Source organism: Accipiter gentilis, chromosome Z, assembly GCF_929443795.1.
Source record: "Accipiter gentilis chromosome Z, bAccGen1.1, whole genome shotgun sequence".
NCBI classification, from domain to species: Eukaryota; Metazoa; Chordata; class Aves; order Accipitriformes; family Accipitridae; genus Astur; species Astur gentilis.
Window position 1 is genome coordinate 79,722,049 of NC_064919.1, and position 27,427 is coordinate 79,749,475.

Genomic DNA, 27,427 nt, shown 5'->3' on the forward strand with positions numbered 1-27,427 from the left:
TTAAAATCATCTTCCTGTTACACTGAAAGATTTTCTCCCATAAATACACGACTAGGCACTAAGCACAGAACAGGAACTGGTTGAAGCTACCTCCTTTACCCCATATGTAACAGAATTATTCTCCAAAAAGATAAGAACAGAAGTTTAAACAGAAAAAAAAAGGATTCTGCATTCTCCAGAAGAGAATAATTACTAGCTGCTTACAAGTAGCTTATCATTTGATTTTCTGTACACTGCTAGAACAGGAGTGACACAATAGGCATTGCACGGGTGAGCACAACAAGCCTGGAGCTTGCAAAGTGCACCTCAGGAGCCAGTGCTGACTAGGGACCCACCCTGGGAAACACCAGGTCCAGATTCAGGATTCTATGTTATGTTCTTTCTCAGTAGTGTTTGGTGACCTGCTCAACAGAAGTGACAACAAAGGAAATGCCTTGACTTGTCCTGAACACTGAACTCTGGGAATTTACCACTGTACTCAAGGTTACATGCAGGTATGTGTATGAGGCTGACTCTGAGCCTGAAATCCTGCACAGGACCACTTTTACCACACATTTCATTCAGATGACTGTCCTATTTTCCTCAAAAAAAGCTAAATTGGGACACCTTATTCAGTCACCTGGCACTGGGGCATTTGGCCCAAAGGCACTTTAACTTGCATCCTCCACCTTCTGGGTGTATGCCCTACCCTAAAGGGCATTAAGCACATCACTCTTCAGATTTCCCCTTGGCATCAGGCCACTGCCCAGACAGGAATGCAAAAGCCCAAGCCAGAAAACAAAAGGACCCTGCCTGCTCAGAGCACAGAGCTTGGAAAAAGCTGTCAAGATTATAAATATTTCACACTGGAAAGTGAGTTGATAAACAGGAGCAATCCCCTCCTTCCAGCTGAGCACCTTAGGCTACAGAGGCACATTCCCTCACTGCTGGCTGGGTTTTGGCCCTACCCCACTAGGCAGCCAAAAGCCCAGGAGGCAAAAGTTTCAACGAGGGGAAGGAAGGATTCCTCAGTATAAACTCACAGCCTGATGACTATGTTACTCCAAAAAAAACCCAGAAGGCATGGGCTTAGTCCCTCCAAGGTAAAGGGGGGACTGAACACAACTCCAAGCAGTAAGCCAAGGCTGACCAGTTCTTTTGGCTGAGAGCCACAAATTAAATTTCTTCTGTAAGCCAAAGCCCTGAGGAAGGCTCAGATGTCCCCAGACAAGAGATGGGGAAACCAAGTCCCACTACAAAGCTGGGCACTTAAGTGGGGTGACCCTTAATATTACTCTTCCATACTGAAGTTGTTGACACTTCAGGCACCTCTGCACAATTTTAGTTCTCTACCCTACTTACCACAGATTGCTCTAAAACTGTGATAGACTTACAAGGCAAGATCATATGGGATAAAAATATTGCAACAAAAACATAGCTGGGATTATTTAAGAAACCTGTATTGTTCCTTAACTTTAAATAGAACTTTGACCTTGAACACTAAACTTGCTTAGAACAAATGCATCTGAGAAAGAACAACAAATCAAACTCAAAGTGAAGGCCTCTCCAGTATCCCAGCAAAACTAAACCACCTCCAGATCAGACATTCAAAATGTCTGAACACCACCTACCATTCTTCTTTTATCATAGCCACGTGCAAGAGCATGGTTAAACTAAAAGTAGCAGAATGGGATACAGCAGTGCAACTCACAAATTTGCACAAGAGACACAGGTGCTTTGTTTTCTTTGTGAATGTGAAGCTTCCAACAAAATACTCCATACTTTGGGAAGGAGGCTATCAAGTCGTCTTAAAAGCCTGCCATGTCAAGTGGGAACACAACACAAGAGCTCTGAAGACAAACTTAAGAAAAGATCCAAGCTCAAGGCTGGCAATCAGGCTGATGGGAGTATCCATCTGAACCAGTTCTGATTCACTGTTCAGCTGTGGAAATATTACCAACATAAAAAAATAACAGGTCAGCACAAAAAATTTCAAAGGTTTGATCAAGAATTAAGCAAGACACAAACCACCTGTATTTTGCTAATTATTGCTAAGCAACATTAAGGCCAACAGTTTAGCAGAATTCAAAAGGGATTAGGCATTATATGGGTAATAAGAACATCCACAATTACATTAGCTAGGATAAAACAGTTTATAAAAGGATTAAAGGAATACCAAGCCTTTTGGCATGCATCAGGCACTATATCATAGATAAATTGTTCTTTCTGATTGTTTTGCTTAGTGTAGAGCAGTAGAAAGCATGCCCATTGTTCTAGCAACTGTTAGCTAAATCACACCAAGGATCAGCCTACAAAAACCAAAATCAACATAGATTTCACTTGCTCAGGTTTAAGCTTCTCTAGTGAGCTTGTTCAACTGTATATTACATTTATCTTGGAATAAAAGTGACTCAGGCCAAATTTACCTGATTTATATTCACAAATGCTTGCAACACAATAAACTAGAATTGAGACATTTAAGTCACAGAAGTTGATGAGACTCATCCTCAAAGCCAGATCATCACAACAGAACACCCCAACCATGACAGTGAAACACCTAAGCGAGCAATTCTGTTCATTTCAGTAACCAGCTACTACCTGAAGCTAGAGAAAAAAACCTAAAGGTCTGTAGCAACAGGCTTGCTTTGTCCTGTCCTAAACCAGATCAACTAGAGAATCACGATCCTTCTCCATTCAGAAGAAGGTTCATCACTGGTGGTAGGACTACTCATTTTAGAAGAGTTTAACCACTCTGACTTCATACCTTGGATTCCAAGCTTTTGGCCCAGTGCAAGTCTGATAGAATAATTAAAGATGTGCAGAAACCAAATATTTTTAGCATCCTGCCTTCCTTGCATGTACAAAGAGCAGCGTAATTTGCCATTAGCCCCATGTAGTGGCAGAGGGATTCAGACAAAGGAGCTATAATTACCAAGTCATCTCCAGCTGAAGTGTCAGCTACCATATGCTCTCTGCAGAAAACCCAAACTACTCATGTGCCTAGTTTATAAAGCTCCCTATATCAAGCTTCATTTTGACAAGAGCGTGGTTTTGATTGCACCAGGCCTTTTTGGAACTTTTAGCTGTTAAATTAGTAAAGTAGACAGATAAAAAAACCAGCAGATCCAAACAGCAGAGCAGCCTGCTGTAAGTACAGAATTCAAAGAGTTTACATCAGGCAATCCAGGTTTCATCCCATATTCAGGCAATCCAGGTTTCATCCCATATTCCCTCACTTTTTAAATTAAATATTCTTTGCCTATGACAGAAAATACTTGGAAAGTGTACCACTACTTCCAAAGGTGATTTGTGGACCTTCATCTGTTGACCAGTGTCATGAAGTTTCAGAAGCCTTAAGGAGTCTAAAGTTCTGTATCTGGGATTAGCACTTTCAGCATAACAACACCTTGAAGGGTCAGAGGGAGATGTTGAGAGACGTTAAATGTTATAAGCCAGAAAGCAGGAAAAACCTAAATAGGTATTTTTTGCCATTGAGCCTTCAGCAAAATCTACTCACAAATAAAAAAACCTTACCAACAGTATCTGCATTACACCATGGACTGCAATTTTTTTTACTTCAACATTTCAGTTCTGCAGAAGCTGATGTCACTCGCCAACTTCCCTCTAATTTGGCAAGGCTTCAGAAGTCCAATCAACTATTAATTGTAACACTGGCTTACACTGCTAGTGGAGAGAGTTAAAAGAGGTTTTGCACATGCTAAAAAACATGGCTAAGCAGAAATAACTGGTCAAATGATCAAAGCTTTGAATGAAATAACCAGAGCGCCAAACTGGATCTGCATCACAGAAACATCAAATCTGCCTCCTACCCTGACCACTGCCAGTACAGCCAAGTAGCTTTTAAACATGAAGGTTAAAAAAAAGTGTATATATTGTGACTGTTCCTGTATCTGTAGGGTAGGATTTTTCCTAGAAAAAAAAAGGAAAAATTTGATAGGAAATTGATCCTACCACCAGCTTTCACCACTTACTGCCCTTTGCAGCAAGAAGTGGCTTATGAGTTTTCCACCTCAATGTGAAAAAAGCTTTTGACTATGACTTTTCACAAGTTACTACACAAAGAGAAGCTCAGAAGCCAGCTATTAGATGAGAGGCAGAAAGCATACACTTAGTCTTCTGTAACTTCTCCGAGCACCTGGTGTTCTGCTTACGATTCAGTGCCTGTAGAAATACCTGTCATAGCTGGCAGTTACAAATATGCTTGTGGCAGCAGGAAACAATTGGCTCAAACTCCACTCGTTTTATTCAGTCAGGCTTTCTCTGAGGTTTGCTTTTTGTGCCAATGTAAAAAAGAATTAAGTGCTCCATAAGGAAAGTAAAAGATTAAAACTTACCAGTTTTACCTACAGAACCACAAAACAGCATGTGCAATCACAATTAGCAAAACACACACGATAAGATGTCTCAATTTCTCACCACAACCAGCACCGCAAGGACCAAAACCAACTCCTCCCACAGTTGCAGCCTCTGCAGTTTAGCTCTGACATGGAATACAATTCTCATACTTGCATCTGCTTGCATGCAGGGTTTATTTTGCACTGGGTTTTGCTGCAATATTTGTATGACTACATCAACAGTGAGCACTCCAGTAGTACCTGAATTCACACCTCATTCATTCAGCCACTTTTCTGCAAATTAATATACCCTGGGAGGTCAGTGTTTCTTCCCCAAGGATCTTGCTTCATGCAGCAAGAGGGCAGCCAGACACACTGTCATTACTGGAGATGAACCATCAGGGTTGCATCACTCAAGAATCCCACCACTGAAAACAGCAATTTTCTATTGCAGTCAAATCAATTCCCTTTATAAACTTCAAGCTCATTGCTCCTGGTTCTTCTATCAACCCGTTGCCATTTCTCAATCTTAACATTTGCTAGCTATTTTCCTAGAGATATTTAAGTGACTGCAGTTGCTAAGACAACGGCTTCATCAACACCAGCACCTCAGCTCATCTATCTTGGGCTTCCCTTCCATTCACCATGACTTCTAGGAAATCAGCTGCCAGAAACAGTAATTGTGAAATCTGGCTTTTTCTTTTTCTTTTTTTTTTTAAACTCTAGTAGCCTTTGAGATCTTCTGTCCTAAGAATCTCAAGTTCCTTTCATAGGAACAGATTTGTTTTAATTATATCCTGAGAAGTGAGGTTTCGTAAAGCTGGAAGAAGTCTGATAGTTTAAATTCCAAGGCACTGAGGCAACGACAGGGAAGATGCGATCACAGAGGTATACATCCAAACCAGGTTTACGCATGCCTATGCTGTCGCTTTCAATAACTCACTGAAGTCTTCTTCTATTTTGTTTTCTGTTACCAAGAAAAGCAGAGTGTGACTCCATATTTCTTACAATACTTATCAAACTCAGCTAGGCCTTGAAATGCACACCCGTATACATGTCTTTTTAAAAAGACACCACAGAACTTCCACAAAGAAATTACTAAGTGGATAATCCCCATAGCTATATGCATGTTTTAACTAAGCGAGTTTTAAGCTGTCAGACTCTCCCGCCATGGCAGCCACAAAATCTGGTGGCAAATTCAGCTGAGGTCTGCAAGCAGCTCAGTTCTCAGAAGATGTAGCACAGTTTCTAGGAGTTTCACAACAGTAAAAGTAGGGAAGTAAGACCCTGTATAGCACTTATCCTCCCCAATCCATCTATGTTAGACCCAAAAAAGAAGGCATCACAACTTCAAACACAACAAGAGCTTTGATCAGAATTTACATCATATAAAATATGGGATAAGCCAACACAAACAGTTAAGCCAAGTTTGATTAAGCTCTACCACCAACAAAGCTGCCAGCATCTTTGTACCACCAGCATTTGAAGCCTTATGAGAGCAGCTTCCCAAGTTTGTCTCCATGGCCCTCACTACTGTGACTTACAGATTTACAGCTGTAACTGTACCAGCTTTGCATTAGCGCGGATACTGGTAGCAGTCTAACCATGGCAACGTGGGATTAAGCACGGTCTGCAAAACCAACTCGTAAGCTAGGTCAATTCACAACTGGTGTTAAATATCATGCTGTAGCTACCAGACCACTACTGTGCTTGAGACAGGTCGAATGTGCCATTGCTGCAACGCACACACATTTAAACACTGTAAACCACTACAAAATCATCTCAATGGTTTAGTACTGCGAACCTTGGTGGTTTGCCATGGTTGACACAGTGTCATTGGAGAAAGCCCCAAGTATTCCTTTCACTGTACCTATTAATACAAGGCTAACAAAACAAGAGCAGGAAAAGACTTTATATTCTGCCTGAAACTGCCTACAAACTCTACATGGCAATCACATTAAGCTGTGACCAAAGAATTTTTTAGCAAATAAGTGTTACACAACAGCATTTATAAATGCATTTATAATTAAAGCAAAAAAGCGTCTGCAGTTAAAAAACATCAGCTTTCTTTATAAAAGGAAAGGTACCTGCAGGTCAGTTGTGCTGTAGTTTTCTATTTAAAGTGCTTGCTAAGTGTAGAATTTGGCTTTCTGCCCATGTGTTTTAAGCTCAGTGTTGTGGCATAGCCTGGGTAATTGCACTTTGGGTGACAAGCACAACAGAACTCAGAGGCATGTCAGAAATATACTTTAAACCTCGTCTTAACTTACTAGAACCAAATCTTGCCCTTCGAAAGTGCCGGCTCCACGAAGCACCATGCCAGGCTGTTTCCCTGGCCATGCTATGGACCTGCAAGCCAGTTCACACTTCCACATTTGACATCAAATCCCACATGCCTGTTTCACTATGCTGAGAGGCTTTATTTTGAACCTAACCTTCAAAGCGGCGGAGAGAAGACCTGGGGTGGCTGTAGAAGTGCACAAGGAGCTGGAGCAATTAAGACAGTAAAAAAGAAATCCCAGAGGTGGGAGGTAAAAAAGCTGGGTAGCTCTGAAATCAGTGCAGATCCCTCTGACATTTCAAATAAGGCACCCAATGCATAGCTTTGCCTCCTCCAACGAGAAGTTTACCCAGATTCTCCCCGATACACTCTTTCTGAGAATTATTTGTGAAGCCTGCATAGCATACATCTCCCCCAGCAAGCCTACATGCCCAGGCCTTGACTTGATGGCTTTCTCTTCAACACTCGGAATGTCCCCCTCCTCCCCCAGGTTAAGTTACACAACCCCAGCTTTATTTTTTGCTCATAGAGAATTGCTGCAGCTGCCTCACAGACAAAGTCTGTGCAGAGGAGTGCTACTTGTCAGTACATCAGGATCTGTGCCGGGGCACTTCAAGAAATTGCTCAGGTTTTTATTTTTAAAAACCAGAAATAAGCAGAAGTTCTTATTCCAAAAATCTCTTTGCTTTTGCACTTAAGCAGCCTGAAAGCTACTCACTTGACAATTTCTTCAGCTATTCTAAATTTAAATACCGTACTTGTAAACATACAAGTTGAATTTGTTTTGAAAGAAAGCTTTCCCATGTGCTATTTATAAAGTAAAATGCTTCCTACCTACAGATTTAGTCAACTATGCTATTATAAGATATACCCATTTTACATAAAAATGTTAGTTTTTTCCAGGATAATGAATACAAGCCCATTACTGATAAAAGACTTCTAGTCCCTATCCTATTCACTAAATTATACTGCCTCTTACCATTGTCATGGAACATTCTGGCCCTACCTTACATTCAAAGCTGTACAAAGCCCCTGTACTTCTACATGACTCTTCCAATCCTAGCCCTATGTCCTTCAGATAAGCACCTCTTACATTCACCAACAGATCTAGAACAATGCATTGCATTGGCTTTCTCATCCTGTTTGTGTAGCATCCGCAGACTATTCTCGACAAGTGCCACGCTTCACCCACACAAAGGCCCTAACAGATGATGAATTCTGGATTGTGCATCCGTTTCACCGAGTCTAACATCAGATCATAGCAATTCACATTCAGAGTAAATGTGACACAGCAATATTTAATAGCTTTACCAAACAAAGCTCAACTAAATATGTACCAAAAAAAGCTTGTTGGCTGCTACCTAGCATAAGACAATGTTTGGCTGGCCATAAAAGCATCTAGTCACAGACACAAACCTTTCTTGGAAGAAGCTGATCTCCCATAACCCTCTTATTTCAACTTGACATCATCTAGTTATTAATCTGCAAATTAAGATCCAAATACAACACACCAACCAAGTATTAATAGTAGGCTTTAGGCTCAGACTAATTTTTGTCATCCTCAGTTTTTCTGCATTAATACAGTTGCACCAGTTACGTATCACATAAAAGTAACATAACAAAACTGAAGTCCCTTCTGAGAATAGGGAATCTGTCGCCCAGTGCCACCATCATGTTCATCTGCCATAAAATATCTCCTTCATAGCAATTTTTTTTTTTTTAATAGAAAGAGATTTAGAGTAGAGTTTAGATGACAACAATACAAACCCCACTACTACACAGAGTTTGTTCCAGGAAACATACTGTATCTAGTCTTTTCCCTACAGTACAGAAGTCACTGCTCTATACTGAAGATAAGGGATGAAAAACCCCAAACTTGAATTCCCAGCTATGAACTAATGCATGCTGAACAAAACAGCTAAGAGATCCCAAATAAACTGGTGCATGAAAGAGTTAAAGATACAACAGAACTGATGCAGATGCCAACACCTGAAGAGTTTCTTTCTGTCCACTAACCTCCAGGCACAGCTTTGCTAGATTTGCTGAAGTGTAACTCACAGGCTCTCCCTAGCATCACTAGCAAGCTTACTTTTGTTTTAATAGCGGAAACTAGCCATCTTAGAAGTATTGGTTAGAAGTAGGTAGGTCAAAAATACTTCACTGTTCTCTTGGAAATAGGTGAAAGTCATCCACATGCTCAGCAAAGATGATACCTGCAGATGGGAACATGAAACAGAACAAGGCTGAGACACTAGGAGCTCTAATCAGGACACACATGGTGACCTTATGTCAGCCCTCAGGCATGCCCCAAAGTACAGTCAGTCCAGTATAGGAAAAGAGATGAAGGAATAGGGAGACACCCAAGGTGGGCTTGGATTCCCAGAGACTCCAAGACAGATGCAGAGGCCTGGTAGCATCATGATGACACATCTTATGTGGCCAAGCGTACTAGAATCTTCCTCTACGCCTCTGCCATTGCACAGAGCTGACCCCACAGTATGTGGCATTACCTACTTGGACAGCAGGCAAGATCTCAAGTATGGTGCACATGCTGAAGACATGCCCATGTGACATTTCATTGCATCCCCTTGAGGCCTGGGAATAGGGAATGCCATGCTTTGGGATGGTTACTCACTACCCTTAACCCAACCTGACCTGATCTACCACTTAGCAACACACCTAGAACTCTCAGCAGGAAGCTTCCTGGCTAAGCTAGGCAGCACATACCTTCAGCAGCCAGCCTACCTGTGGTCTCCAAGGACACTACCATTAAGCAGCATGGCTTTTCACAGCTTTTGTTGATTCCCAGCATGTTACTTAATTGTACCTTGCAGGCAAAATATGGTTCCTGGTTGAAGAGCCCGAGCCCAAGCACAAGCACATCACTCACACCAGAGACATGAACCAAAGTGAACAACTAAATACTCAGCAGGTATGGGATAAGCCTGCAAACTGGATGAAAATTAATGTTCAACTTGGACAAATCATTGTTAAGTGGGCTGCTTTGAATCAGTGAAATCAGAGTATCACCTCTAACAGCACTAGAAGCCAGACTTATTCCAAAACATCCAGAAGAAAGCAGCCAAGACTAGCAGCTGCCTTCTTACCCCATCCTTGGGAGCAGCCAATACACCTATGATCTATTTCCAGCTGCAGAATAGCCATGGATGATACCGGTTCAAGACCACGAACTTGGCTATTCTTGCCATTTAAATTAGATCTCCAGAGTGACATGCCACAATGACCCTGCCGAGGCTGGTCTTTAACTTCTGATGAGTCTGCCCATAAACCTCCAAAGGTCAAACCAAACTTGAGTATTAACAATTTTTCAAAAATAATCCAGCTGATTCCAAAATGTAAAAGCCCAAATGTTCACAGCTTCAGTGAAGTCTACCTCACCTATCCAGCTTCCGCCAGTAGTGCCACTATAACTGTATTTCAGGCCAAAGGCAGCCAAGCTTCTTCTATACAATTAAAGTCTGCTACCAGCAGGATTTAAAAAAAAAAAAAAAAAAAATCAGTTAAATTTCACAGAAAGCATATTAGTCAAATTTTGAAGCACATAAGCTTTCAGGTTTCTGGCAGACATTGAGAAATGGAAATCATTCCATATGTTGGTCTCAAAACTTTCATTTTTATATGCTCCAATGGAGATAATACAGCAATATAAAATGCCTACTTTCATTTAGAAGTTCTTTCAAAAAAAGAAGCGACAACAGGTCCTCCATAGAGATTTGTTTAAACAGGACTTTGGTTGTCCCAAGAAATAGCCACTTGACGCCTAGACAATTATAAAAGAGAATGTTACCATCATCCACTGAATTTGAACACTAAGTTTTCAACAAGAGTTGAACCTCAATGCCTTTTTTTACTTAGCATTTTGAGTAACATGGCAACAACAACAACAAAAAAATGAGGTTAGACAGAAATACCACTGAAGTGGCAATGTAATTAACAGACGAGGCCTTTTCTTTCCACCTTAACTGAAAAGTACCATGTACCTTCACCTGAAACATTTGGGTATGGGCATTTTGTTACCACAGAAGTGACAAATTAAAAGGGATTTAGATAATAGCTACAAGGCACTTAAAAAGTACAGAAGAGACATTAGGCTCTCAAGTTATACTGCTTAATGCACCACTGAAAGGCACTCAGCTACTAAGTGTGGGTACGGTTACTATTCTGGAAGAGAAGTAATCAGGAGCACTGAGATGAAATTCAGTTTTCTTCAATACATTATAAGGAGCCCATTCTTCAATACATTATAAGAAGCCCATTCTTTTACTAAAGGTGAGTGCTTTTAGAGATAGTTATTCTAGCCAAAATACGCAAACACTTGCACACCAGTGTAGTTTTACATCCATGAATCAGAGACTTATACAAGCAGACTTTAGGCAAGCACAAATGTGTCTTCACAGAATGCATTGTAAGTCAAAGCTACTCCATCATATGGCTTTCATTTTGCTAAGGGCAAAGAGGGTGCTGCAAATGATAATATTATTTGAACCTTTGCGTAGGTCTAACAGCAGAAGATTTCTAGCTGCAGAGATGCCTAAGGTTTAATTTAAAAACAAGAATTTCTGCACAATGGACAAGTGTCTATTGCACAAGAGTTGACCCAAGTGGCACAACTGGCTGAACACTGGTCCTTACAGTGCTCCAATACTCTGGCAAAGGGTTTTACATCTTAACCCCTCCAAATATTTTGCTACAGTGAATATTAACACACATGTTTTAAATACTTTAACTAGGATACATACCTTAACTTGGGGAAGAGTCACATAGCTATTGCAAGCATGTCCCTACTGCTGTCAACTTAAATTTTCATCTCCCAAGCAAAAGTCCTTTACCTGAATTTCTAAATCACTTATATAATTTTAAGACAACAAAAGAGACCAATGGGAGCACATCATGTCATGCTTTTAGTACTAAAACCTTAAGGAGTAAGACACAGCCTGCCTGCAAGGTAGCCTTCTCTTTGTTAATCACAAATACTACGCTATCTGAAAGTGCCACCCACTTAAGACAGCCCTTTACATTCCCCTTGTCTTCCAAGTGATAGCCTCAATTAAAACAAACAGACATCCAGGAAGTCTTAAGGACATGTCTTCAAGTCAAGCAAGATTCCAAAATATCCTAAATGTACCCCAATTCAGTAGCCTTATCATTTTTCTCCTACTTGTAGGCCAGTTTGGGCAAATATTTATGCATCTTTTAAACACTTCAGAAAATTTGGAGATAGGCGATCAATCAATTTGGCTCATCGTGGCTAATACTGCTTCAGTCAAGGGTACACAATGCCAGTTATTACTGTTAAACCAGCCTGGTGAGATGAGCCATTCTCAGTAAGTCGCTATGGCAAAAGCTAAGTAAGATTAACTGCAATTCCTCTAGCTCATGATGCTGGATAAAACACTAAGGTTTTAAAAATGAAGTAGCACTCTGGAAATAGCAAGCTAATTTTGTGCATGTGCATACGTGTATGCATGCATCTGATCATGTGCAGCTGAAATTATAAAAGGACCTACTATGCTATGAGTCGCATATCTAGTCCAGCCACACTGCAGTCCATCTGTAACTCTGCTACATTTCCAACTTTAACTCAGTTACATTTAAGTTCAACATAAAATCTCCACCATTTAGTCTACACTATTCACTACTGTGAACACCTGATGATGGCCATAAACTATACAGCCAAACTGCATGTCAAAGATGACAGTTAAGGTTCTGCAAACATTTTTTTCTGGCATTTCCTACCCTCTAGATGCAAAACGAGCATCAAGCACATCATGGTTTAACCCCAGCCAGCAACAAAGCACTACACAGCCGCTCATTCACTTCCCTCCCACCCAGTGGGATGGGGAATAGAAGTGAAAAAAAAAGTAAAACTTGTCGGTTGAGATAAAGACAGTTTAATAGGACAGAAAAGAATAAAATAGTAATAATGATAATAATAATAATAGAATTGGAATATATAAAACAAGTGATGCACAATGCAATTACTCACCACTCATCAACCAATGACCAGTCAGTTCCTGAGCGGCAATCTGTCGTTCCCCCCCAGCCCCCCCAGCCAACTGCCCCCAGTTTATGTACTGGACATGACATCACATGGCATAGAATACCCCTTTGGCCAGTTTGGGTCAGCTGTCCTGGCTGTGTCCCCTCCCAACTTCTTGTGCCCCTCCAGCCTTCTTGCTGGCTGGGCATGAGAACCTGGAAAATCCTTGACTTGTGATAAGCACTGCTTAGCAACAAGTGAAAATATCAGTGTGTTATCAACATTATTCTCATACTAAACCCAAAACATAACACTATACCAGCTACAAAAAAGAAAATTAACTCTCTCCCAGACGAAACCAGGACAATGCAGTAGACCTAAAATGCTATTAAGATACCCAGTGTGAATACATCATTATGTAAAACAGCAGGCAGCATAATCATGATTTTCAAAACTGTGAGGTAAAAACATGTTTGAGCTTTTGAGAAGTTACAGATGTGGTCCCACACTCAGGCAGTGGTATAACATCACTGCAATACTGGAGATCTTAAGGATTTACACAAAATTTAAAAAGAACACCCTACTAACACTATAGAGTCAAAAGTTTCCACTAATTCCTATGATATGAACCAGATCTAAAGCTACCTACATGCTTTTAGTAACTCTCTCTTGAACAGACAGGCACCAAATTTCAAGAGGCAAAGTTCTTTGCATTGTTATCGAAAAAAAAACCTCATGTTGTATTCTACCTTATTCAAGGGTCATTCTGTGCAACTCATGGAAGTACAGCCAAACAATGGAAAACTTACGCAAACCAACAGTGCTCAATCTTTCCAAATGGAAAGCTTTCCATTTTTATTCTAACAGCAGAGGTGGGCTGTGCTACATCTCTCCTCCTGCCATACAACAGAACCTAACTGCACATCATCTTGTATTTTCAGGCAGTATCAGAACTGGAAATCATTATCTGTGCTTCTGAGCATAGACAATAACCCTATCTGGATCAGAGGAGCCCTAGGGAAAGGACTAGGAGCTGGCTACTATCGTTACCTTGCCATTTTCTCCTGAGGATAGACTGCTGTCCTAAACAGGCTACAAGCTGGGCAAGTTGTCAGGAGGATTCTCTGGGGCCCACAGAAGTAGCCATCCAAAAAACTACATGCAACAGCAAAGTGAGGGTCAATCAGGTATTCCCCAGGCCTGAAAGAGATCATAACTGTGCTTATGATCAGTGAACCAACATCAGAAAAAGTTTCTTGCCTCCCTGCCTGCAGACAGCTTAGTGGCTCTTTCACTTTGGAGATAGCCAGCTCTGAATGCAAGCTCTTCAGACCCGGACCACGCAACTCCAGGCTCTATTTACCCGCAGTTCCGAATCCCTTTGCTGCATCAAACCTCTGCTTATTAGCATCAGCGATACCTAAAAGCAACAAAATTACAAGATTAAGTACACTGAAAAAGAAGCTCTGTAGCACCTTGCAATGCACAGGCCTGCAGAAGGCAGCTTTTGTGCTGAGAGTACCACACATTTTTTCCTTGGCACCAAGGAATATTTTTGTGGAGTTAAATGTTCTAACAGTTACATAATTCTAAGTGCCTAAAAACTTCTATTTACTTAATTTTAAGCTTTCTGGGAAGTAGCCTACAATACCAAACATTTAAACATGGTGCTCATTCTTGCCATCAGTCATCCATAAGTAATTTCCATATCAATTTCCTGCTCTAAACAAAATTATTCCCACATTATTGTAAATTCTTTTGAAATCAAATCACCTGAAAAAAGCTGAGATCCAACAATTCAGAACTTTAAACAGCACACAGTTAATTAGTTAAAAAAAGCAAGGAAAACAATGCCTTGACAAGTATTTAGCCCCCAAATTACAAGAGAGAACTAATCACAACACCTGGGCTTTTTTCCCCCCTCCAACTTAACATGTCAAGACTTGCCCCTTCAAGGACCAAAAATACCTTATGAAATAAATTGCCTTGAGAACTATCAAATAGCAGCTGTAACAATGCAGTTAATTCTTCTTGTTTCCTTTCATGTTAGGTGTATTGGTTTTCATCTACCCAGCCTAAAACACCTCTGAAGGAGCTTTTAATATTGACTCTTGCTCTACATTAAACATGCTTCTTGACACAGCATACTTGCGAGTGGTGGGTTGACCCTGGCTGGATGCCAGGTGCCAGCCAAAGCTGCTCTATCACTCCCAGCTCCTCAGCTGGACAGGGGAGAGAAAATATAACAAAGGGCTCATGGGTCGAGATAAGGACAGGAGAGATCACTCACCAATTAACGTCACAGGCAAAACAGACTCAACTTGGGGAAAATTAACTCAATTTATTACCAAGCAACCAGAGTGGGGTAATGAGAAATAAAAAAAATAATCTCAGAACACCTTCCCTCCACCCCTCCCTTCTTCCTGGGCACAACTGCACTCCCGGATTCTCTACATACCCCCCCCACCAGCAGTGCAGGGGGATGGGGAATGGGGTTTACAGTCAATTCATCACACATTATTTCTGCTGCTTCATCCTCCTCAGGGGCAGGACTCATCACACTCTTCCCCTGCTCCAGCGTGGGGTCCCTCCCACGGGAGACAGTCCTCCACGAACTTCTCCAATGTGGGTCCTTCCCACGGGCTGCAGTTCTTCACAAACTGCTCCAGCATAGGTCCCTTCCATGGCGTGCAGTCCTTCAGGAGCACACTGCTCCAGCACAGGCTTCCCACAGGGTCACAAGTCCTGCCAGAAAACCTGCTCTGTGGGCTTCTCTCTCCACAGATCCACAGGTCCTGCCAGGCATCTGCTCCAGCGTGGGCTTCCCACAGGATCACAGCCTCCTTCGGGCATACTCCTGCTCTGGCATGGGGTCCTCCCCAGGCTGCAGGTGGAGATCTGCTCCACCGTGGACCTCCCTGGACTGCAGGGGGACAGCCTGCCTTACCATGGTCTTCCCCACGGGCTGCAGGGGAATCTCTGCTCCAGCGTCTGGAGCACCTCCTCGCCCTCCTTCTTCACTGACCTGGGGGTCTGCAGGCTTGTTTCTCTCACATGTTCTCACTCCTCTCTCTGGCTGCCGTTTCTGTCTGTCCCAGCAACGTTTTGTCCTTCTTAAATCTGTTATCACAAAGATGTTACAACTATTGCTGATGGGCTCAGCCTTGGCCGGTGGCGAGTCCATCTTGGAGCTGGGTGGCATTGGCTCTGTCGGGCACAGGGGAAGCTTCCAGCAGCTTCTTACAGAAGCCACCCCTGTAACACCCAACCACTGCCCCTTCCCCAAACCTTGCCACACAAAGCCAACACACTTGGTCAAACCATCCTTCTGGACCGCACTATGTGTTTAATAACGAAGTTTCTGTTTGTATAATTTCTCACTTGCACGTTCCTTAAAAGGTTGGCTCCCAGCACAACAATACCATTCAACTAAAAAAACCAAGAAGAATTTCCTTTTTTAAAAACAATCAAAAGCTGTGATGCGAAGGTGCACTTGGACCAAACACACAGAGCTTTGAGTAAGCCATCAGGAAACACTTCCTAATAGTTCTGCAAGTATCCTGAAAACATTGCTCAACCAAAGCATTGGGCAGAGGTTTATCAACCTGCAGGCTCTGAAGGCCCAAGCATCAAAGACAGACACTGGATTTCAAGGTAGACACAGAGACTGATCAACAGTCAACTGAGATGGTGAAAGTTTCACCATATACAACCCTCAGACATTGAAGTCTACCCTAGCTAGCACCTATCATCACCACATTACAGCTTAATAACCTTTGTTGTGGTGGTCCCCATTTAAGTATCAGCTGCCAAAATTAAAGGTGAAGACATTCTCCTGTCATGTAGCAAAGAACCTGCTCAGCCAAACAGAAGATGCCTATGGCATCAAGCTGGCATTGATGAACTGCTCACACATAGTTCTGCAGATTACAGCACAGTCTGGTTCTCTATTGCTCAGGCACTGCCTGCAAAACCAGAAAAAACACATTCCCATCATTTCCAGACCAATTTAGAACTACCACATAGCCCAGTGGAGTCTGATCTACAGACCTGTCTTATCACACCATGTCCTTCCCAGCTGACCTAAGAAAGAATCAACTGGCACTATCTGTGACCTGGACACGAAGCATTTCATTCTGAGAAATATCTTTCCTCTGTCACTTAAAAAAAACCACGAATAACTGAATCAGCTGTGAGCAAATCAACATCTTGGACACACAAGGTCTACCCACCTTTCACCCTTGAACAAACTCAGTGAGTCAGGGACCAAAAATCAAGTTCACCAATGTCCTGCTTTCAGCTGCGAGAGAGTTAATTTTCTTTTTTGTAGCTGGTATAGTGTTATGTTTTGGGTTTAGTATGAGAATAATGTTGATAACACACTGACATTTTCACTTATTGCTAAGTAGTGCTTATCCCAAGTCAAGGATTTTCCAGGTTCTCATGCCCAGCCAGCAAGAAGGCTGGAGGGGCACAAGAAGCTGGGAGGGGACACAGTCAGGGCAGCTGACCCAAAATGGCCAAAGGAATATTCCATGCCATGTGATGTCATGTCCAGTACATAAACTGGGGGCAGTTGGTCTAGCAGGATCGCTGCTCAGGAACTGACTGGGCATCGGTTGATGAGTGGTGAGCAACTGCATTGTGCATCACTGGTTTTATATATTCCAATTCTTTTATTATTATTATTAGTCATTTTATTATTATCATTATTATATTATACCTCTGTTCTATTAAACTGGTCTTATCTCAACCCATGAATTTTACTACTTTTCCTGATTCTCTTCCACATCCCACTAGGTGGAGGGGGAAGTGAGCGAGCAGCTGCATGGTGCCTAATGCCAGCCGGGGTTAAACAATAACAGCCTATTGCAGGCAAATACCTGTAGTCCAACACAACTGATTCTTCCACAAAGTTTAGTCAAACTGGCAATTTCTTGCTGACAGCAGCTGAAAGACAGACGTTTGCTCTTACCGCTGGACCTCTTTGGAGGACTTAACATCACTGACCCTGAGCTACTTTCGTCTTGACAACAAGGAATGAGAGATAACCAGCACACGGAATAGCTCAACTCCTTCCTTAAGGATGGTAATCTGGAACTTAAACAAAGGGCTGCCCAAATCATTGCACAGCTATTCAGTACAACCGGGAGTAAAGTCACTAGGTAAGGCAAAGGTTGATATAACCTCCACTGCAGATGTGCACCTTCAGCTGATCGCATAGCGGGGGGGCTTGCTGTTCAGGAGTGCTCCTACCCCTTGCTGATACAAGCTGCTCTTCACACAGTGGTTGCTTCTGAAGGCTGCTGCCCTTTCCATCTAGCTGGGAGGTCCTAAACTATGAAGTACTGCAGCAGATTTGAGCATGCTGTACTAGTTGATAAAACATGCTTAGATGCTGTGCTTGAATTTTTAAGAAGTCCCTGACTTTACTGTAGCCAGCACTAAGGTATTGATAACCTACCATTTAAACAAAGTCAGGGGTTCTTGTTTTCTGCTTCAATTTACCGAATGCTAGAGTTACAGGATTAACAACTGAAACCACAATTTGTTGAAATGTTGAACCAGCTTTTAACAGCAGTAGCTCCTGTCGAGGAGGTGCAAAGAGAGCACTTTCCTCATTTCAGTTTATTCAGCTAGTTCAACAACCCAGAGAGAAAGGTCATATTTCTCCAAGAATAAACAAGGTGCCAAAAGCTGATACTACCAGCTCCAAGAGCTCCATGAGCACAAATCAAGCATTTGTATTCTCAGTCAACCATCACTAACACAGTCTTTATTAAGGTCACATTAAACACAGGTTTTCCCCAAAATATTTATACTCGAGCTTAACTAGGAGCCTTCGTACTTTCCCTCCAGTCCCTACCCTCAAACCACACCTCAAGTGGAAGAAAACTCCCAAACTCTCATCATCACAAAGTTAAAAAAGTTATATCCTGTAATTGCATATTCCTAATCCTGCTTACCTCATCCTAGGAAACTAAAAATACAAAAGATGAAGGTAGATATTTCATCAAGCCAGGAAATCTGAAAAATAAACCAGATGCTGATCTCAACTAGTGCTCACCTTATATATACTATGAATATATCATAGAAGTGACCCCACCAAATAAAGTTAAGGGTATTAATCTTACCTCTAAACAATTCAGTAAGCCAAGTCTAACACATCTAAAGGTTCATTACCTGAAGGACCAATACAAAGAAAGACAAGAACATCACCTCCCAGGACAAACAGACTCCTTCTCCCTAGGGAGAGAATGAGGGTCTAAGATCACTTTTTCAGTGGCTCAGAACTTAGGATGCACAAGCAAAGATCAGATGCTACCAAAACAAAAAACCACCAGGCCCAGCTCTTCATGGAGGAAAGACGAGACAGAAACAATACATGACAGACTCCAGCCATGCTGCTTGAAGAGGATCCCTCTGCTGTGGAGGAATAAAGACATCATGAGACCTTAGGCTCCCACTCTCAAAGTACCACAGGATCAGTCAGAAGAGTTTAGAAGAAAGGCATGACAGTTCGAGGACGTCAAGTACCAAAAAAGATAGCACATTCATACTATTGAGGCAAGGCAAGGCAACTGGCAACCTTGCCTAAATCTACACTTGTTAACACGCATCCCCAGATTATTTTGCAGGCTGCTCCAGCTTCTTTCCAGGAACCATCACAAACATACGATCTAGACAGCTCCCAGACCAAACAAAAATATTTTGATTCATTGTGATTTCTTTGAAAAAAATGGATGAGCAATGTAAGTGCAGGAAGAGGTCGCCAAACCATTTGGATGTAAAAATGACCCAGTTACCAACCAAAGACTAGAGTGACTTCCTGAATAAGTAATAATGGAGGTGAGTCTAAGAATATACCTATCACACCTACATGAGTAAGCCAGCCAACTCATTACAAAAGGCAAGCCTTGTGCCAAAGCCTTCCCTTCCTTCAAAACAATGAGGTCAAGCTGAACGTGACTCAAATCTATTATTCCCCAAGCTACAAGTTATTTTGGTTTTGTGGAACAAAGCTCTTAAACCTTGACCCGGAGAGGCCAAGAGGCACTGAAGATGCATGTTAGCCAAGCAAAGAGATCATCCAAAAATTTCTTCAGTTTGACAGAAGCCAAAGGGCATGGAATGGGAGATGCAGGAGCCACTACTAAAACAGTTAACTCGGGGAGAAGCGAGCTGAAGGGGACAATATTTTGACTGAGCCCAAGTGGACATCAAGTGCAAAGGGGTGTGCCCAATGCAATATCTTCTGCAGGCACCGAGGTGTTTTTTTTAATTGCTGCTTTTAAGAAAAATGTGCCATTCCTCCTCCTCCTTCCAGTTGTTTTGAGAATTTAAGTCAGCTCCCTTTAGTTCCTTTCTGGGATGGCAGTGCCAGATTTCTTGCTTACTATATTTACAAGAGGGGAAAAAACACCCACAAAAGTTTTTTTGGATTAACAGGAAGCTTGAGAGAGGAATTGAAAGCATTTATCTACCTTCACCGGTTATGCGTTGCCGTAGCCCTTTGAAGGCTGCCCCCTAAAAGTTTGGAGAGGAAGAAAAGGAAAACAGGGAGGGGGGGGGGGTGTGTGTGAACACCAGTCCTGAAGCCCATGAGGTTTTGAGGAAAACAAAATTACCTTTTTTTTTTTTTTACCCTGAATTCATCAACCTACACAGGATCCTCCCGTATCGGGGGATGGCTGGGAAGCCCCTTACTTTGAAACAGACACAGGCAGCCCAGAGCCGAGCGGACAGCGTGGGGCGGAAGGGAGGAATTCGCACCCTGCCATGAGGTGCCTGCCTTTCTTTGGGGGGGAAAGCAGGGAAATAACAGGACGGAGGCGGCCGTGGCGCGGCCCCCCGCTCCCCCAGAGCTCACCCCGAGGGAGAGGGGAGGGCAGCTCCCGCAGGCCCCAGCCACACCGCCCCGACAGACCCTCCCCGTCCCCCCGCCGCCGCCGGAGGGGACGGGCAGCCGGCGGGGCACTACCGAGGGGCAGCCGGGCCTCCCTGCCCGCCGCCCCCCGCCGCAGGCCCCCGACCCCCTCCCGCGGGAGGAGGCGGAGGGGCCGACGGCAGCCGCCCCCCTACCCCCACCTTCCCCCCGGGGCCCCCTCCGAGCCCGACAAAGAGGCCCGGCAGGCGGCGAGGGAGGCGCGCAGGCCCCAGCGGCTGTTCCCCGGGACCACCGCGGCGGCGGGAGGCCCGTTCCGCCGGCGGCTGGGGGGGGGGGGGGGGGGGGGGGGGAAGGCCGTACCTTGAAGTAGCCGCCCTCGTAGAGCGTGTTGGGGGGCCCGAAGATCGCCACCTCCCAGTTGTAGAGGTCGGACTCGTCGACCAGGGTGATGCGGAAGCCCTCCACCGGCTCCTCCTGCAGCGACTTCAGCTCCAGCATCAGCGCCTTCTGCGAGCTGCTCATCTGCTGCTGGGCCATGGCGCGGCGCGGCGCGGCCCCGCCGCCGCCGCCGCCCCGCGCTGCCGCTGCCGCCGCTGCTGCTGCTGCTGCTGCTGCTGCTCGGGCCCCCGCCCCTCCCCACACTGACGGCCACCGCCGCCGCCGCCACTTCCTTTTGTGACGGCGCCCGCTCGCCGCTGACCTCAGCGCGCCGCGCCGCGCCCCGCCCCGCCGCACGGCGAGCCACGCCCCTACCGGCGCCTTTAAAGGGGCAGCGCTGCCCGTCGCCCCGCTGCTCGGCGGAGAGCGGGCGGCGGTGGTGGTGCTTTAACCCCCCACCCGAGGGCCAGGCCCGTGTCTGCTTTTTTTTTTTTTCCGGTGAAGGCCCGGCCCGGCCCCACGGTGGGCTGGGGCGGAGGTCGTGGGGGTACGGGGGGGGAGAAGCCACGTGCTGGGCTGGCAGCGGGACGGAGGGGGCGGCGCTGCGCGGCGGTCCGCGGGTGGGGACGGCGGGGCACGGGCGGCCCACGCTGCTGCGCCGACGGTGGCAGAAAGCGCCGCTTTTTGTAGAAAGGATAGGTTTTGAGGAGCGTCCTCGCGTGGCCCAGGGTCCCCCAAAAATCCTGCAGCACCCCCCCAAGCAGCAGCAGGAGAGGAACGGGCAGTTAGGGTGCCCACCGCACCCCACCCCGCGTGTTATTTTCACGTTGTTCCACGGACATGCCAGGTGCTCCCAGCAGAAAACGGGGTTTGGATCCTACCTCCCGTCTCCGGGCCTGTTTAAGGGAGGAACGCGTTTGCGGAGGTGGCGAGGTGCGTCCGCCTGTGAAGGGGAGCGAGCACCTATTCCTTAGCAAGTCTTTAATGAATAACATAAATATTAGTCTTCATGAAAATAAAGTGAAATAAGAAAGCGATTATGCAGCAGGAGGATAAACAGCACAACCCCAGATGGTGCAAACCTGGGTTCCGTTTCTGGAAACGTTAACGCGGGCGCCTGCCCGGCAGCATACAGGACCACCCAGATGCTCGAGAAATACCCGTCGTGGATGCACTTGCAAGCTGGACATCTTATCTCAGGCAGGACAGGAGAAACAATAAGGATGTAACAGCCCCGACAAAGAAAAGCTGATGTGTAGTCCCTCAATTAAAGAATTATTGTGGTTATAACAGGAATAATTTAAACAACTGAAAGGCTGCAATGAGTTCTAAATTGTAATGTCTCCCCCAAAGTGTCAGAGTTTTTCAAAGAAAATCTCTGTTGTCTGTGGACTTGGGGCCAAATAAAAATTGGGTATGAATAAAAGTGAAAATTGTGTAATGCCTTAATGTAAACGTGTGGCGTTGGATTACACAGACTCCAGGGATGAAATGGTAGAAGACCCTGAGATGATGTTGCATAGAGAGGGTTTAAGGAGTGTTCACTTTAGAGATTAATTAAATGAACAAAGAGATTGAAGACAGCAAGAGCAAGGGGACAGGCAGCAGGGACTGTCCAGAAAAGCAGGTGCCAGTAACAGGGAATACTTACTTTATTAGACTGGGACTCTGGTGTGGGACATTACTCCATCCAGCGACTCAGCCGACATTCGGAGAGTCAGGACATTTATTTAGACATTAACAAGAGTACCACAGTTAACCACATAGAAGAGAATGGGATTCATTGGACACCTCGTGTTTGAGATATCTTAACCCATTTCTGCTTGGCATTTTTTTCTCCCTTCCACAGGTGGAAGGGCTCGGTCCACCTCGCAGAGGCTCCTGCTCCTTGGACAAACAGGTTGGATGCCGTGTCCCATCATCCCTACATCCTTATGTAGCTTTAACCTTCTCCCTTGCCTCCATCACCTCTCCCTGCTTTCCCGTCCCGATGACAGCCCCATGGGCATGGGTAACCATTAGACCTGCCCCCTGTCTTTTCCAGAGCCGTGGACTTTCCTGAAGGCACGGGACCAACAGCGAGGGCTCCCTGCATTGGTGAGAGACCATGCATCTGTTGCAGCCTGTGCTGCAGATGGACCTTGAAGTCTCTACCTGGCACTTGGCAGCCACAGCTCCTTCTCCCGACCTTTGCCCGGTGGGGACAGCAGGTGGCAGATGGTTTTCCCCAAGCACCAGCCGTTACCAGGACATATTTGCTGTTGGTCCGGTGGCAAGCATGCCATCTTCCCCCTTGTCGCTCTGACTGCTCTGCTAGCCCTCCTTCTGCGTCCCGGGCTCTCCCCAGGGAGTCACCCATCACCTTCTCAAAACATGCTCCAGCACTGGCATGTAATGGTACCCAGTCCAGGGCTTGTGACTGCCTCCAGGCTGTAAAACACTCCAGCTTGATATATCAGGGGCACAGGCCCTTGCAAAATTCCATCTCACCCTGGAAAATGTCCCTGTGGGGACTGGCACAGGTTTTCTCCTGAGCCGGTGTATTGGCTTTGTGTGGCAAGGTTTTGGGGGGGGGGGGGGGGGGGGGGAACTACAGGGTTGGCTTCTGTAAGAAGCTGCTGGAAGCTTCCCCTGTGCCCGACAGAGCCAATGCCAGCCAGCTCCAACACGGACTCGCCGCCGGCCAAGGCTGAGCCCATCAGCAATAGCGGTAGCGCCTCTGTGATAACATATTTAAGAAGGAAAAAAGTTGCAGGGACAGACAGAAACGGCAGCTGGAGAGAGGAGTGAGAACATGTGAGAGAAACAAGCCTGCAGACCCCCAGGTCAGTGAAGAAGGAGGGCGAGGAGGTGCTCCAGACGCTGGAGCAGAGATTCCCCTGCAGCCTGTGGTGAAGACCCTGGTGAGGCAGGCTGTCCCCCTGCAGCCCAGGGAGGTCCACAGTGGAGCAGATCTCCACCTGCAGCCCGGGGAGGACCCCACGCCAGAGTGGGTGGGTGCCCAAAGGAGGCTGTGATCCTGTGGGAAGCCCACGCTGGAGCAGGTTCCTGGCAGGACCTGTGGATCTGTGGAGAGAGGAGCCCAAGGAGCAGGTTTTCTGGCAGGACTTGTAGATCCCGTGGGGGACCCACGCTGGAGCAGTGTGCTCCTGAAGGACTGCATGCCATGGAAGGGACCCATGCTGGAGCAGTTTGTGAAGAACTGCAGCCCGTGGGAAAGACCCATGTTGGAGAAGTTCGTGGAGGACTGTCTCCCGTGGGAGGAACCCTACGCTGGAGCAGGGGAACAGTGTGATGAGTCCTGCCCCTGAGGAGGATGAAGTGGCAGAGATAACGTGTGATGAACTGACCATAAACCCCATTTCCCATCCCCCTGCACTGCTGGTGGGGGGGGTATGTAGAGAATCCGGGAGTGCAGTTGTGCCCAGGAAGAAGGGAGGGGTGGAGGGAAGGTGTTCTGAGATTATTTTTTTTATTTCTCATTACCCCACTCTGGTTGCTTGGTAATAAATTGAGCTAATTTTCACCAAGTTGAGTCTGTTTTGCCTGTGACGTTAATTGGTGAGTGATCTCTCCCTGTCCTTACCTTGACCCATGAGCCCTTTGTTATATTTTCTCTCCCCTGTCCGGCTGAGGAGCCGGGAGTGATAGTACAGCTTTCATGGGCACCTGGCGTTCAGCCACGGTCAACCTACCACAGCCGGGATGATCTCTCGCTCACTGCTGTACGGGTAATCTGGAGGAACATCCCTTGTCCATCCCCAGCTTGCCTGGCTATGCTGCGAAAAAGCGTGTGATACCCTCCATGTGCCTCCCTGCAGGCACAGGTCAGACACCGTCGCTCACTCCTTAGCACCCTGGAGTGAGCACAGATTTACAGAAAGCTGCTTAATTCTGCTCTCATGTCCTCAGCCTGGCAGCTGGAGAACTGGATCACAAAAGCTTGTGTGACTGAAATGCTGTTTGTCAGAGGACCTCCTTGGCGGCCAGGCAGTACCGTGCTGGGTGTGTTTTCTGGTGGGAGTTCAGACCCATGTTCTTCTCCTTTATGTCAATAGAATAGAATTAGAATAGAATAGGACAGAACAGAACAGTTCAGCTGGAAGAGACCTATAACCAATCGACTAGTCTGACTGCCTGACCACTTAGGGGCTGACCAAAAGTTCAAGCGTATTATTAGGGGCATTGTCCGAATGCCTCTTAGATACTGACAGGCTTGGGCCATCGGCCACCTCTCTAGGAAGCCTCTTCCAGTGTTTGTCCACCCTCTCTGCAAAGAAATGCTTCCTAATGTCCAGTCTAAACCTCCCCTGATGCAGCTTTGAACCATTCCCATGCACTCTCTTGCTGGATCCCAGGGAGAAGAGCTCAGCACCTCCCTCTCCCCTTCCCCTCCTCAGGAAGCTGTAGAGAGCAATGAGGTCACCCCTCAGCCTCCTTTTCTCCGAACTAGACAAGCCCAAAGTCCTCAGCTGCTCCTTATAGGACATTTCTTCCAGCCCTTTCACCAGCTTTGTTGCACTCCTCTGGATGCATTCAGGGACCTTCACATCCTTCTTAAATTGTCTTGGGTTGATGGACGTAACCTTGTCACTATGGGATCAGGTTGACTGGCAGGACATGTGGGCCAGGAGTCACGCTTTCACTTTGCTATCAGGCTTCCCGGGAGTTAGGTACTTACATCACCATTGGGTTTGGCCAACCATCTCAGTACCTAAACATCTGGGCCACATCTGGGAGAGCTGCAGGCACAGTGCTCTCAGCAGTGCTTACTCTGGGAGAGAGAAAGTGCTTCACCTCTGCCCGCCACGTCCCACCCAGCCCCATGACGTGGGTCAGCAATGAGTCTTTGGTTTCATCCCAGTCCTTCCCAGTCCCAACAGCCCAGTCCCAGCTGCCTGTGCTTCATTACTGCTCCATGCTCTGTAAACCCTATCAGTCCCATTCACACCTCCATGGCCATCTCCCAAATGCCCAGGTTTAATGTCACAGTCACCATCGTTCTCAAACACCCCAGCCCCAGCATCCATTTCCACCTGCCCCTCTGTGTGCTCCATTTTCATTGCTAACCAGTCTAATAATGTATCCAAACCAGAAGACCATGCTCTGACCTTCCCCATTGACTCCAGACAGCAATGACCTGCTCCATTAATGGGACGTTCCAGCTCGCTGGTGAAAGATGGCTTTGGTCATGGTCAGAAGAAAATGTTGGGTTGATTCAATGTGCAGGAGCCAAGCCCTTTCAGGATCGCACTGCCCCTACTTCTGTGGTAAACAAAATAACTTTCCTTGCAGCCAGCCTCCAGCACAGGTGTTGTCTGAACCAGCCTAATGCTGGGAGAGGTGGGAGAGGCTAAGTTTGGAGCTATTCAGGACTTACCTCCACCTGCTGCCTGTCTCAAAAGTTAACAAAAGAGGTAATCATGCAAGACAGAAAGTAAAGCAAGCCCTGGTGTGCTCAATAGGGCAGGCTGAAAATTTTCCATCAGGCCTGCTTTTAGAGAGAATATTGGTTTTTTTCCCCCCCAACTTTTTTTCCCCTCTCCTACAAAAACATCCACTGCTCACAGAAGACAGAAACTGTCAAAGCAACAGAGCACTTTGAAGCCTGAGTAGCCCCCTCCGAGGCTCCTGCCTGCATTTCTGCCTGTGGTCCCAGGGAGGCTCAGCTGCTCTGCCTGGTGTCCCTTTCCCCTAGCCCAGGCTGTTCTGAGGCTGACAAAACTTTTTGATTTATCATACGGCATTTCTCCCCCCTGATCAGCTCTGATATATGAAAGGATGAAGCCTCGTCCTCCTTCTCCTTTAGCTGCTCTCCTGTGGATGGTCACTGCCTGCCTGCAAGCGGGGCTGTCCATAGGGTGTGCTCTGCCACAAACCACAGAGTTTTTCTCTGTTCATCTTTTTTTTTTTCCCCCTGAAGGAGTCGGTTTGTTCTTTGGGCTCAGAGAACAAGAAATAGGGTCTGGTATAGGAACAAGTGGCTCCAGGAAGGGGAATTCTCACCAGGAGAAGAGGATGCTACACGTGCCATTAATCCAGCCCCCGACAGCAGAACTTGTTGCTGTAAACTGGACCTCAAGAGGCCACTTGCACCTGACATAAATCTGAGATGAAAACTTCTCTTCAAGTCCTTTCCACTTTGTTCTCATCATCTATTTTTAATACCTCTCTTCCTCTTCTCTTTCCTCCTTCCTGCGAGCCTTGTTGATGAAGGATGACAAACTGAGAGTTAACTCCTCTGCTTAGCAACAGCAGAAGCTTTGAAAATGCAAATGCTGTCTTGGTGTCACATTAGAGGGTTACTGCCCGTGAGCTGGCAGAGAGAGGGGACAAGAGGTGGGAAGATGGGGCAGGTCCCACCTACATGATGCTGTTCTTGGGACAGGATCACCTCACATGATATTCTTCAGTGCTTTATCCTATTTCTTTTCTGAGTGGCTCCAAGGATGAGACATCTGCTCCTTCCCCTAGGGAACTGGACTTGCCTGGGCTAAGAGATGACACCATCTCCTCTCCTGCTGCCTCCTCCCTGCTCCTCTGCT

General features: G+C 45.6%; 1 protein-coding gene across 1 annotated transcript in view; it reads right to left on the reverse strand.

Annotated features, from left to right (window-relative positions):
* Nucleotides 1–21,095, reverse strand: part of LOC126035923 (ubiquitin-conjugating enzyme E2 R2) — a 56,415-nt gene extending 35,320 nt beyond the window's left edge. Inside the window, exon 1 of the mRNA XM_049795072.1 lies at nt 20,865–21,095. Within this exon, the coding sequence (XP_049651029.1) occupies nt 20,865–21,041 (177 nt within the window). The 5' untranslated portion in view covers nt 21,042–21,095. The remainder of the gene's footprint in view (nt 1–20,864) is intronic.
* Nucleotides 21,096–27,427: the final 6,332 nt, after the last annotated feature.